General features: G+C 34.4%; 2 protein-coding genes across 3 annotated transcripts; both read right to left on the reverse strand.

Annotated features, from left to right (window-relative positions):
• Positions 1 to 87: 87 nt before the first annotated feature.
• LOC139773355 (mitochondrial amidoxime-reducing component 1-like) lies at positions 88 to 9,474 on the reverse strand. 2 transcript variants are annotated; one of them, XM_071707773.1, is made up of 6 exons: positions 7,317 to 9,474; positions 6,515 to 7,054; positions 2,817 to 3,115; positions 2,104 to 2,388; positions 1,278 to 1,555; positions 88 to 1,087 (listed from the first exon to the last, which is right to left on the reverse strand). In XM_071707773.1, exons 2-6 carry the CDS (start codon positions 6,516 to 6,518, stop codon positions 922 to 924), a joined length of 1,032 nt encoding a protein of 343 aa, XP_071563874.1. In that variant the 5' UTR covers positions 6,519 to 7,054; positions 7,317 to 9,474; the 3' UTR covers positions 88 to 921. The 2 variants fall into 2 exon arrangements, with proteins under 2 accessions (XP_071563874.1, XP_071563865.1); XM_071707764.1 differs by lacking the exons at positions 6,515 to 7,054; positions 7,317 to 9,474 and having other exon boundaries at positions 2,817 to 3,125.
• A 145-nt stretch (positions 9,475 to 9,619) lies between these two features.
• Positions 9,620 to 12,639, reverse strand: LOC139773348 (mitochondrial amidoxime-reducing component 1-like). The gene is made up of 4 exons (XM_071707751.1): positions 12,331 to 12,639; positions 11,623 to 11,907; positions 10,777 to 11,054; positions 9,620 to 10,591 (listed from the first exon to the last, which is right to left on the reverse strand). The coding sequence occupies exons 1-4, from the start codon at positions 12,637 to 12,639 to the stop codon at positions 10,426 to 10,428; spliced, it is 1,038 nt and encodes a 345-aa protein (XP_071563852.1). The 3' UTR covers positions 9,620 to 10,425.
• Between the last annotated feature and the right edge of the window lie 1,764 nt (positions 12,640 to 14,403).

Genomic DNA, 14,403 nt, shown 5'->3' on the forward strand with positions numbered 1-14,403 from the left:
GTATACCAGATAGAAGTTTTTAACATGTTACAATGTGAAATATATACGAATATTGAAATATATATACGCATATACATTATATATAAGTATTATTTGAAAACGCATCAATGATTTATTAGAAATTTTTTTATGGTACAAAAATATAATTAGAAAAATATAGATACAAATATTAATAAAATTGACAAAGTTTACTAGGCTCTAATAGAATTTGCGGATCCGCGCAACAAAATGTTATAATATGATAATATTATACACAAAACGTAGTAGATAATAGTTATTCGTTACTATTATCTTATTCGATTCCTAATTTTACAAGTGAAGTATCGTGCAATATACACGAATTATCGTATCGTGTTTATAATTCATTTTAAAGCCGTATATAATATAACCACTTGATAATGCATCGTATTAAAATATTAACCACTATTAACCCGAGAACCATTGTTTCTCTATAGAAATCATTTGAAGAAAATTTTGCCATTTGTATGAGTGTTTTACAATAAATTTTACTTTGTTTCTATTATAAAAATCGAGAATTTTAAATAAACAATACTCAAGAAACAAATACTGATCTTTCTCTTGATAATATGGCAAAATATATTTTCGAAACTCTAAACGCGCGCTGTTTCATATAATTTCATATAATACAATATTCATGTGATTTCATATAATACAATATTCATGTGATACAAAAATTGAACGTTTATGTCGCGTATAGAATTAGATCCACAGTGCAGACACTTACCATTTCGTAAGACAACAGTTCAATATCACTAACAATTGTATAGTTTTACGATCTTACGGCATCTCTATCAAATTTCATCATTGATTCTGGACTCTGCTTTCCGTTTTTTGTTCCTCGATCGTCAAATCTGCGTCGAGTTCATGTTCCGAAATCTCGCAAGAGTCCCAACGGTATAGCTATGATGGTGAAGTTACAGACGGTGCTTCCTCTTCCGGGATACCTACGTAAATTGAATCACCCAACCGGACCATTCCATTTGGTCCTCGCAGTCCAAGATGAATTCCCATAACTGGACTGTCGCCAACTGAGGGTCGAATCTGCGGATCGTTTATCTGTCTGTAACTGTGCAAACCAAATTTCTCATCATTAGCAGCACGAGACACTAACTAAATTTTTTTTACAAGACATTTTGTGCAAGATATTTTGTGTGTGCTATACATTTTTATCGTTATATTTATGTCGCAATGTTTAACGATATCTTACATATTATTTTACAACTATATATATATTTTATTTTAATATACATATGTACCTTTTCAAAGTCTTCAAAGGCTCCGTATTGGCATGTTTCGTGCCAGTTTCTGGATCTATCGTAGTGAAGATACATCTTGTACAGGGTCTAACGTTTCTCATAATCACGTTCCCAATCTTTACCCAATCCCATTTATCTTCTTCGTAAGCAGTGGCACCCTTGACCACGAAATTCATGCGAAATTGCTGCGGCGTGACTGGTTCGTCCAGTCGGCTATTAAGGTCTGCTACTGAAGCTGCGTTGATCAGACTGTAGCTTGTTTCATCTGGATAGGCTCCCTATTGAGACATTTTTTTCAGTTTTTATTTGGCTAACTAAATAAAAACTAAGGCTAACTAAATGAAATAATTGTAAATAAATTAATAATCGTAATAAAATAGTTCTCTATAATTAAATCTCAAGATTAATATATATTTATAATTATATATATTAATATATTTATAATCATATATAATCATAATCATATTTTTATGTATTATGACTCTCCTTCTTATGTTATATATAAACGACGTTACATAACGATTTTCTTTCCTTGCACCAATCAACGTGATAGATTTATTATATCGAGATGTTTGTCATTGCAATAGTAATGTCAGTGACAGATGCACGACGCAAGAAAACCAATTTAGTCAACTTCGTTAAAGCGGAGTGCATAGCGCGAAGTTAAAGAGCGATCATTCCGTTAGAAACGTCTGTGAGGAACAATTGCAATAGCTAGAAGATTGCTAAGACATTCAAAAATATAAATAGTGAAACGCGTACAAATAAAGGAAGTAATCATATTGAATATAATCGTACATCTTTATTGTTACAAAAGAATACTTACCATGTCTACTGGCTGTTCTAAAGGAAAGACGTTATGATTTCTCTGTCTCACTTGTCTCACCGGTCGCTCTAATGGATAATAGACTAGCCTAAGACCGGTATCCTCCTGGAGAAGGTAGCGTGACAGCCATCGGGCAACTTCCTCACCACAATCACGCGCCGGTACCGCTTGACCCCACACAGCGACTCGGAAACCTTTGCCGCGGAGTTGCGCAAGATCCACCGACACCAACATCATGCCTGGAGCGCGAAGCGTAAGCACAGAACCGGAAATACTAGGTGATACCTTCAACATTGCAGGAAGACTATGGATGAGAGATTCCCTAGTTAGGAATTTGCAACTATTAGCTTGATTTTTAATTGAACAAGTAAAATATGTAACAATGAAAGGAAAACACGGCTGAGTGATCGTGTTTACAGCGCGTATCGATCAGTTGCTTCGATCTACGTTCGGTAGAACATATGTCTAAATTCTCAATAACTCTTTAATTTATCTTTCGTCTATTCCAAAGTATGGTGATTTATATAACATATCGCGACTTTATAACCCAATATACAATAATTCAACGTACACTGAGTTGAATGAGTACAATGAGAATATTAGATAATATAAAAATTTAAAATAATTGGTTATATATAAAATAATTGGAAATAATTACTCTATATTCTCTCTTTCTTATAGAATTAGAGAAAATTAATTCCGCAGCTTCTTACATTGACCATTTTGGGTAGCTGCCTGCCGGTGAGAAACCGGCCCTCGAGATCGATGACGAGCAATGTCCGATCTCTCAACCAACCGGACTTCAATCCCAACGTCGTGCATTCCATCTCTGTCATACGAACTGGGCCGAGTGATTTGACCGGGTACACGACCATATCGCTCAGTTCTCCGACTTTTCGCCACTTCGACGGTGGTTGAGGCTTTTGTTTTCTGTTCCACCACCACCAGATGAAGAAAACCGCCGTGCCGACGCCCACGGCGGCAGTTGTGACGTATGTAAGCCGCGTTCTGTCTGAGAACATATAAAAAATAAAATACAAATTACCATGTTATAATTATACAAAGAATTAAAAAAGAGCCTGATTTTATGTATAATGTAAATTCTCTTTTTATATCCTATTGCAACAATTTGTAATTGGTCGGATTAACAGTTTCGTAATAAATAAGCGGTTCTGTAATATTGTCCGAGAGATCACTTGATTTACTTCTCAAGCGAAATGTTCGATGAACGTGATCGATCACTTAAAAAGTCGTACTCTTTCTTTTCCCGTAACAAAAATTAGGTCCACGCTGCATAACCGGTTTTATGAGTTCCGGAAACGTTTCATAAAATGGGCATTAAACGAGGTCATCTGGTCATTTACCGTAATGACGATTAAATTGCGATGTGTACTTACTCGTTAAAAGAAGGTGGAAGATGACGAAAGTAATTTTAATTGCAAAACATATACGAGTTCCGATGCGTGCGCGTGCGATATCGTAGGACGAAAAATTGGGCTCTGTATTAAAAAAAGAAGAGAATGTGGGCGCGCCTTTATATATTTTAAGACGCGAGATATATGAGATGCGATATACATTTATTGTTTCGCGCTCTTTTTGTGCAGTAAGTACGTATTCCCCGTAATGTAATGATATGCATACGTGCGAGATCGGTTAACGCGTACGCGATACAATTAAGTGCAACGAGGCGCAACGAGCCGCATATAATGCAGAGTTCGTAGAATATTCTTTCTGTGAAGTTTCCAATATCTCTTCACCTAACAGCACATAAACTCTTTTGTTAAGTGTAACATCCATTTTCAGTTATAGGTAAGTGACTGCTCGGGGAGACCCGTTAATTTACGTGCTAAATAACTTGCTAATTAACACTCTGCATGCAAATCACGTAGGTTCACTGTTTCTTTGGTCGCACTGCGCTTTAAACGATATCAAAATATTGCATATATTATAAATTGCAATGGGCAATTTACGCGATGCAAAATTAAAACATAAATTTTGAAGTTTAAAAATAAAAGGACGCATGTCAAATTTTCATAACACAAGGAAAGTGTTCACATGCCGTCGAATTTTCTAACGAGTGAAAATATATGTACGGCGTCTCAAACCTACATTTCTTTATCTTTATTGTATCGATAAAAAAAGATTTCAAAATTCAATGTCTTCCAAAACAAGCAATAATCGCTTTCAAATTATAAAAATAGCATGTCACTTCTGTAAAGCAGATAGACGATTAAAAAATGCTGAGTAACGATAACCGACTCTAAAAATAATTCAGATTGTTCATGTGAGCAACTGGCTGGGCAAGAGAGGAACGATATCTTTATTTTTGTTAACATACTATGTATGAACTACTGCAGTACTCAATTTCCTGGAAATCGAGAGAAACGCTTGATAACGGAAAGATACGGTAAGAGGTGCATGACAGCAGGTGCTGTCGTCCGAGTAACGCGGTCTTCATACGAATGACATGCATGTGGATTCGTCACGATGGCCTTCTCGAACGAATAAGAAGCAACAAAGTATGAATAAAAACAACTTATCTTCGTTTCAGGCTATCCATAATTTTGTTTTGCAAATTAACGTATGTATTTTTCAAGGTGCGTCGCAGGCAAAATATTTTATCGCACGAAATGTGTTTGTAAAGTTAAATTTTTATTCCCGACTGCTGCAAAGGTTGACAAGAAACAGGAGTAGCATTCATAATACCGAGGTCGAAACGATTGTTTCTTTAGTTCTCGGCAACTACAATAGAATTTAAATAATTTTTACAATATAACATTTATTAATTTTAAACATTTGTTAATTTACAATATAATTTGATATCAACTTTCGCTCATAAATTTTTGACTATAAATAGAACGACAAACGTGTATTATTCGATCTCTCTATTCGGGAACACTTTCTCTTTTATAAAAAGGGGGATTCCCCTATTGTGGGCTTCTATGTAGGGGGGGATCGCGAACCCTTCTCGGAATCAATACCGCAAGAAACGTAGCTGTCCCTTTAACGTTCAAGCATAACTAACTTGATAACTTCGTCTCGACTTAAAAAGATTAAATTAAATTAAATTTACGAATTGTTGATAATTATTTATTTGAATGAGATAAGAGCATATCGAAATTACGTAATCATAATAATTAATTGATAATAATGTTTCTATTACAACAATTGATAAATAATAATCGATAATTGACAGTCAAACAAAATATATTATAGTTTTTACTATAATTGCTAACAGTAAATTGCACGTTTCAATAATATATTTAATGGCAAAGTACAGCTATCGATCGTAAGAGGAATAAGACTGGTAGGAACGGAATATGTCTGTCTTTCATAGTAAATGTGCCGTGCGAAACGTCGGATTCCATGTAGTCATTTCCCGAGTTATAATACTTTTCCACTCTTACGCCTTTCTGGAATGTTAGCTGTATATTTATACTGATTTTACTAATTGTGAGTATATATCTCATCGGTAACGTGTGTAAATAAAAACATATTTCTTATCTTACGTTACAAATTATTATAATTTAAATTTCTAAACTATATTCCAAAATATGATATAAAACAATAAAATATCATAAAATATGAAAATATTTTCTACGTTATATGCACATATTCTATATGCAATGCATTATATAGTTAATTAATTTTACTAACTAAAAAATTTTACCGACTGCATCATGAGATATGTCGAAAAATTTGAGAGAGTATTCTTTAAGATAAAGATATTATACACAAATATCTTGGAATTTCTCTCTTCGCTCTCTTCTCCATTCTTGACCTTGATTTACTTGGAAAAATTTATCATTATCAACTTATATAACAAGCAACATCACGAGCGTCACGAGTTCTAAAGTTCCTTATCTTATTCTGTGTTCCATCCACTTCTCTCTCTCTCTTTGTCTCTCTCTCATTTATTACATATTACTTGTTTTATAATTTATTATATCATCTATACATATTTGAATTTTTCACTAACATCTTTTCACATATTATCCTTGATAATATAATATAATTCATACTATTAATAATCATTTAATCAATCTGAAATATAAATAGAAATATAAATATAAATGAAATATAAATCAAAATATTCCTGTATTAAAAAAATGGCCTTTTCAGCGTTTGTCTGGATTTTTATCGTTGCACTTCCATCTGCATCCGCTTCATATTAGTTTTCATTTTTGTTTTACATAATTTCTTATCATATTTTCTTTCGCTCTTTATCAGTCTTAGTACATTGGCCTGTTCTCAATTCCGACTCATTCAACCGGGTGCTTATTCCTCTCGAAACAAAGATCGACCGAAGAGAAATCTTATATCAGTCGCGAAGTACTTTTCACAAATAAAAACAGATGATTGCGGCAATTATTCCAAACGACACTAAACGTAATCTAAAGTAAATATTTACCCATGGTTACCGCCAAGATGGACAACAAAGTCACGATAAGCCGAAGCGACTCTGCAGAGTGCAGACGATCGCGGCCTCAGGAACAATCCTCAGCAAGAATTTTCACCGATTCCTTGGGGGACCGTCCGGGGACCGTTCCCGAGGGATCGACCGACGAACCTCGTCTCCTCGCAGTCTTTGCGGCACTGAATCGAGCTTCACCGGCTTCACGTGCACATCACGACCATCTCCTTTCCTGCGCTGTAGACACCGTTATCTATTCGTGTTACGTTCTGCTATCTCCTTCCACCATTATAGTCACACAGCCAGTGTAGTCGCCGGCGCGTCGACATATGCGAAGCAGAGGGTATCAATGTGGTCTGCGAAGAGCGCGGAGACTGGCGGAGACCGTCGTCCAGAGAGTCCAGAATTAGAACGCGGCTTTCTATAGGCGTGGGTCCGTGGGTGGCCGGGTGGCAGTCCAGGCACATGCGCCGCGCCCGCGCCGGTCCGCTACGGCCGGTGTCGCTCCGGTCCGGTCCGGGTTGGAATAGGAAGACCCTTGAATAGGAACACAAAGATACCAATTGGGTTTTATTTTTTAAAAGTAGTTGCACAACAATTATTTTTCAAAGCAATGTACATATTCTCTTTGCAATTGGCGCAATTTAATTTAAAGATTTCACATCTTTTTTTGAAATACATGTCACTTGAGTTGAGTTAGGTACTTAACATAATTTTGTGAAGGAGAAATAAAGCTACCACTTAAGTTGGATTTTTGAATTTACAAAATACATTGCGTGTACTTGGCGCCTTTTTTTACCTTTTTTGAAAAAGGTAATTTTGTACTGATATCACGCATTTTGTAGTGTTAAGCAGGGATCTGCAAAAAAAATTTTTTTTTTATTATTTACGAAATTAGCAATAACAACAAATTAAATTTTTATTGAATTAGCAAATTAGTAATTAGTCACAAAAAATTACTATTTACATAAAAATTAATAATATTTAAGTAAAAGTGAATTATATGTAGATTAGTTAAAGAATTGGTGATTTGTCAGAGAAAAATTTCTAGTTCGTGAAAGTTAGTATTTAGGTGAAAATGAATTAATTTCGAATAAGATACAAGCCGTTTTCGGTCTAAGCTTAGATCTTAGGCAGCTCAATATTAATTTTTTCGTATATATGTATTATTAATAATACATATATATTCCAACTTTTTACTGCGCGCCGATCACAGCCGGACTTGAAACACAGTTATCGTTGGAACATTGAAAACCCTTCCCTCCCCACAATTAAATCGACGCGATTTAATTATTTAAAAACTGTAAAGAATTTATTGCGAAAAATATTACCTCAGCCAGGATTCGAACCTGGAACATCCCTCATTCCGTGAAGGGTGTCGTACCAATTCGACCACTGAGGCATGTGGTAATATTTATCGCAATAACCGGTTAATAATAGTTTGAAACGTCTTTCTCAGGCGACGTGAAATAAATAATAAGAGAAAACAAGACCGCTATGATACACAATCGAATAAGATCGGCGCGCAGTAAAAAGTTGGAATATATATGTATTATTAATAATACATATATACGGAAAAATTAATATTGAGCTGCCTAAGATCTAACCTTAGAACAAAAACGGCTTGTATCTTATTCGATTGCGTATCATAGCGGTCTTGTTTTCTCTTATTATTTATTTAGTGAAAATAATTATTAATTTTTTCAATAATAAATAAATAGTCTCAGGTAAATTACTTATATTTTAAAAATTATTAATTGGTTGAATATAAATAATTTAATTATTGCAGTTAAATAAGGTTTAAAAAAGATAATTATGAAGAGGAGGGGCTACCTCACCAATTTGGCTGAAATTTCACTATTTTGTGTATTTTGTGCGTAAAACATAAATCTATAAGTTAAAATTGTCGCTCTCAATTAAGTACCAAAATTGATAGTTGCGTGGTTAGAATGTCTGTCATACCGACATGATGTAGACGCACATGATCATGCGTAGTGACGTAAAAGTGCATGAAATTACAGTAATAATACAGTATAACGGCAAGCTGTCCTATAATGGTCTGGCGCCTTACTTTAATTATGTGCTATTATTTGACTTTGTATTTATTATACTTTAAATTTGTATTTATATAGACTTTTCAATATACCATATATTTTCTGCTTTAAAAAAAGCATAAACTCTATTTCTATTATCTTTTTTAACTGTATGGTTAAGAAAGATAATAGAAATAGAGTTAATGTTTTTTTTTAAGCAGAAAATAATTGGTATATTGAAAAGTCTATATAAATACAAAGTATAATAATAGCACACAATTAAAGGCGCCAGACTACTATGAGAGGTTGCTGTTATACTGCACGCATCGAAAAATGTATTTACGAATATTTTACGAGATATTTCATATTTTATATTAAAAGTATCATGACAAAATTTAAAATATCTCAGGAAGTCCTTAATGAAAGAGAGCTTTATTATAGTGTTTTGAAAACGTCTTGACAAGGGCTGCAAGAATATGTAATAACAAATGGAGATTCCATTTAAGAAAACATGGATTACATTGACCTGGCCTTGAAAAAATCGCTCAAAGTCAATTTCATATTTTTATCATTTGTCCCCCTTAATATCCTACAACTTTTATCTAAAACATTTTTCCATATCTAAAGCTGTTTCTGAGATCCAAGGGGCTGGGTCAGACTTTAGAGATACCCTGTATAATAACTATAATTATATTTTAAATATATAATTATGTCTATATTGTGTTTTTTTTCTATTTAGAAAGTGCTCTATTGTGTAAAGCAGCGGAAAATCGAAAAGAAGTTGAGCAAAAGCCATTAAAACTTGGCTGAGATGATACAATTTAACAAATGTAATGTCGTCAGCATGTGGAACTCGGCGTTTCTCGTCCTTGTATCGAGCGTATTATTTCTCTATGTAAAGCGTCCCTGTTGTTTTTTGTAGTGCTAATAAATATTATTATAATAAGAAACGAGTCATCGTGTGTTTTTTTAACTTTACATATACCAGATAGAAGTTTTTAACATGTTACAATGTGAAATATAAACGAATATTGAAATATATATATACGCATATACATATATACGAGTATTATTTGAAAACGCATCAATGATTTATTAGAAATTTTTTCATGGTACAAAAATATAATTAGAAAAATATTGATACAAATATTAATAAAATTGACAAAGTTTACTAGGCTCTAATAGAATTTGCGGACCCGCGCAACAAAATGTTATAATATGATAATATTATACATAAAACGTAGTAAATAATAGTTATTCGTTACTATTATCTTATTCGATTCCTATAATTTTACAATTGAAGTATCGTGCAATATACACGAATTATCGTATCGTGTTTATAATTCATTTTAAAGCCGTATATAATATAACCACTTGATAATGCATCGTATTAAAATATTAACCACTATTAACCCGAGAACCATTGTTTCTCTATAGAAATTATTTGAAGAAAATTTTGCCATTTTTATGAGTGTTTTACAATAAATTTAACTTTGTTTCTATTATAAAAATCGAGAATTTTAAATAAACAATACTCAAGAAACAAATACTGATCTTTCTCTTGATAATATGGCAAAATATATTTTCAAAACTCTAAACGCGCGCTGTTTCATATAATTTCATATAATACAATATTCATGTGATACAAAAATTGAACATTTATGTCGCGTATAGAATTAGATCCACAGTGCAGACACTTACCATTTCGTAAGACAACAGTTCAATATCACTAACAATTGTATAGTTTTACAATCTTACGGCATCTTTATCAATTCATCATTAATTCTGGACTCTGCTTTCCGTTTTTTGTTCCTCGATCGTCAAATTTGCGTCGAGTTCATGTTCCGAAATCTCGCAAAAGTCCCAACGGTATAGCTATGATGGTGAAGTTACAGACGGTGCTTCCTCTTCCGGGATGCCTACGTAAATTGGATCACCCAAGCGAACCATTCCGTTTGGTCCTCGCAGTCCAAGATGAATTCCCATAACTGGACTGTCGCCAACTGCGGGTCGAATCTGCGGATCGTTTATCTGTCTGTAACTGTGCAAAACAGATTTCTCATCATTAGCAGCACGAGACACTAACTAAATTTTTTTACAAGACATTTTGTGCAAAATATTTTGTGTGTGCTATACATTTTTACCGTTATATTTATGTTGCAATGTTTAACGATATCTTACATATTATTTTACAACTATATATATTTTTTAAATATACATATGTACCTTTTCAAAGTCTTCAAAGGCTCCGTATTAACATGTTTCGTGCCGGTTTCTGGATCTATCGTAGTGGAGATACATCTTGTACAGGGTCTAACGTTTCTCATAATCACGTTCCCAATCTTTACCCAATCCCATTTATCTTCTTCGTAAGCAATGGCACCCTTGACCACGAAATTCATGCGAAATTGCTGCGGCGTAACTGGTTCGTCCATTTGGCTATTAAGGTCTGTTACTGAAGCTGCGTTGATCAGACTGTAGCTTGTTTCATCTGTATAGGCTCCCTATTGAGACATTTTTTTTCAGTTTTTATTTGGCTAACTAAATACAAACTAAGGCTAACTAAATGAAATAATTGTAAATAAATTAATAATCGTAATGAAATAGTTCTCTATAATTAAATCAAGATTAATATATATTTATAATTGTATATATTAATATATTTATATTTATAATCATATTAATATATTTATAATCATATATAATTATAATCATATTTTTATGTATTATGACTCTCTTCCTTATGTTATATAAATGACGTTATATAACGATATTCTTTCCTTGCACCAATCAACGTGATAGATTTATTATATCGAGATGTTTGTCATTGCAATAGTAATGTCAGTGACAGATGCACGACGCAAGAAAACCAAGTTAGTTAACTTCGTTAAAGCGAAGTGCATAGCGCGAAGTTAAAGATCATTCCGTTAGAAACGTCTGTGCGGAACGATTGCAATAGCAGGAAGATTGTTAAGACATTCAAAAATAATAAATAGTGAAACGCGTACAAATAAAAAAAGTAATCATATTGAATATAATCGTACATCTTTATTGTTACAAAAGAATACTTACCATGTCTACTGGCTGTGCTAAAGGAAAGGCTTTACGATCTATCTGTCTCACTTGTCTCACCGGTCGCTCTAATGGATAATAGACTAGCCTAAGACCGGTATCCTCCTGGAGAAGGTAGCGTGACAGCCATCGGGCAACTTCCTCGCCACAATCACGCGCCGGTACCGCTTGACCCCACACAGCGACTCGGAAACCTTTGCCCCGGAGTTGCGCAAGATCCACCGACACCAACATCATGCCTGGAGCGCGAAGCGTAAGCACAGAACCGGAAATACTAGGTGATACCTTTAACATTGCAGGAAGACTATGGATGAGAGATTCCCTAGTTAGGAATTAGCAACTATTAGCTTGATTTTTAATTGAACAAGTAAAATATGTAACAATATGAAAGGAAAACACGGCTGAGTGATCGTATTTACAGCGCGTATCGATCAGTTGCATGCTTCGATCTACGTTCGGTAGAACATATATCTAAATTCTCAATAACTCTTTTATTAATTTATCTTTCGTCTATTGCAAAGTATCGTGATTTATATAACACATCGTGACTTTATAACACAATATACAATGAGTTGAATGAGTACAATGAGAATATTAGATAATATAAAAATTTAAAATAATTGGTTATATATAAAATAATTGGAAATAATTACTCTATATTCTCTCTTTCTTATAGAATTAGAGAAAATTAATTCCGCAGCTTCTTACATTGACCATTTTGGGTAGCTGCTTGCCGGTGAGACACCGTCCCTCGAGATTCATGACGAGCAATGTCCGATCTCTCAACCAACCGGACTTCAATCCTAATGTCGTGCATTCCATCTCTGTCATACGAACTGGACCGAGTGATTTGACCGGGTACACGACCATATCGCTAAGTTCTCCGACTTCTCGCCACTTAGACGGTGGTTGAGGCTTTTGTTTTCTGTTCCACCACCACCAGGTGAAGAAGACCGCCGTGCCGACGCCCACGGCGGCAGTTGTGACGTATGTAAGTCGCGTTCTGTCTGAGAACATATAAAAAATAAAATACAAATTACTATATTATAATTATACAATGGATTAAAAAAGAATCTGATTTTATGTATAATGTAAATTCTCTTTTTATATCCTATTACATCAATTTGTAATTGGTCGGATTAACAGTTTCGTAATAAATAAGCGGTTCTGTAATATTGTCCGAAACATCACTTGATTTACTTCTCAAGCGAAATGTTCGATAAACGTGATCGATCACTTAAAAAGTCGTACTCTTTCTTTCCCGCAAAAATTAGGTTCGCGCTGCATAATCGGTTTTATGAGTTCCGGAAACGTTTCATAAAATGGGCATTAAACGAGGTCATCTGATGGTCATTTACCGTAATGACTTTAAATTACGATGTGTACTTACTCGTTAAAAGAAGATGGAAGATGACGAAAGTAATTTTAATTGCAAAACATATACGAGTTCCGATGCGCGCGCGTACGATATCGTAGGACGAAAAATTGGGCTCTGTATTAAAAAAAGAAGAGAATGCGGGCGCGTCTTTATATATTTTAAGACGCGGGATATATGAGATGCATTTATTGTTTCGCGCTCTTTTTGTGCAGTAAGTACGTATTCCCCGTAATGTAATGATATGCATACGTGTGCGAGATCGGTTAACGCGTACGCGATACAATTAAGTACAACGAGGCGCAACGAGCCGCATATAATGCAGAGTTCGTAGAATATTCTTTCTGTGAAGTTTCCAATATCTCTTCACCTAACAGCATAAACTCTTTTGTTAAGAGTAACATCCATTTTCAGTTATAGGTAAGTGACTGCTCGGGGAGACCCGTTAATTTACGTGCTAAATAACTTGCTAATTAACACTCTGCATGCAAATCACGTAGGTTCACTGTTTCTTTGGTCGCACTGCGCTTTAAACGATATCAAAATATTGCATATATTATAAATTGCAATGGGCAATTTACGCGATGCAAAATTATGATATAAATTTTGAAGTTTAAAAATAAAAGGACGCATGTCAAATTTTCATAATACGAGGAAAGTGTTCACATGCCGTCGAATTTTCTAACGAGTGAAAATATATGTACGGCGCCGGCGTCTCAAACCTACATTTCTTTATCTTTATCGTATCGATAAAAAAAGTTTCAAAACTCAATATGTCTTCCACAACAAGCAATAATCGCTTTCAAATTATAAATAGCATGTCACTTCTGTAAAGCAGATAGACGATTAAAAAATGCTGAGTAACGATAACCAACTCTAAAAATAACTCAGATTTTTCATGTGAGCCACTGGCTGGGTAAGAGAGGAACGATATCTTTTTTTTTGTTAACATACTATGTATTAACTACTGCAGTACTCAATTTCCTGGAAATCGAGAGAAACGCTTGATAACGGAAAGATACGGTAAGAGGCGCATGACAGCAGGTGCTGTCGTCCGAGTAACGCGGTCTTCATACGAATGACATGCACGTGGATTCGTCATGACGGCCTTCTCGAACGAATAAGGAACAAAGTGTGAATAAAAACAACTTATCTTCGCTTCAGGCTATCCATAATTTTGTTTTGCAAATTAACGTATGTATTTTTCAAGGTGCGTCGCAGGCAAAATATTTTATCGCACGACATGTGTTTGTGAAGTTAAATTTTTATTCCCGACTGCTGCGGATCCACGACAGAACGTCCAAAAAATAATGTACCACGACAAAACGTACCACGGCAAAACGTCCCAAGACATAATGTACACTCGAAAAAATATCCCACGACAAAACAATCAAATAAATATATAT

This window comes from Temnothorax nylanderi, unplaced genomic scaffold (genome assembly GCF_030848795.1).
Source record: "Temnothorax nylanderi isolate EJ_2023f unplaced genomic scaffold, tnyl_v1.0 TNYL_tig0004_pilon, whole genome shotgun sequence".
NCBI lineage: Eukaryota > Metazoa > Arthropoda > Insecta > Hymenoptera > Formicidae > Temnothorax > Temnothorax nylanderi.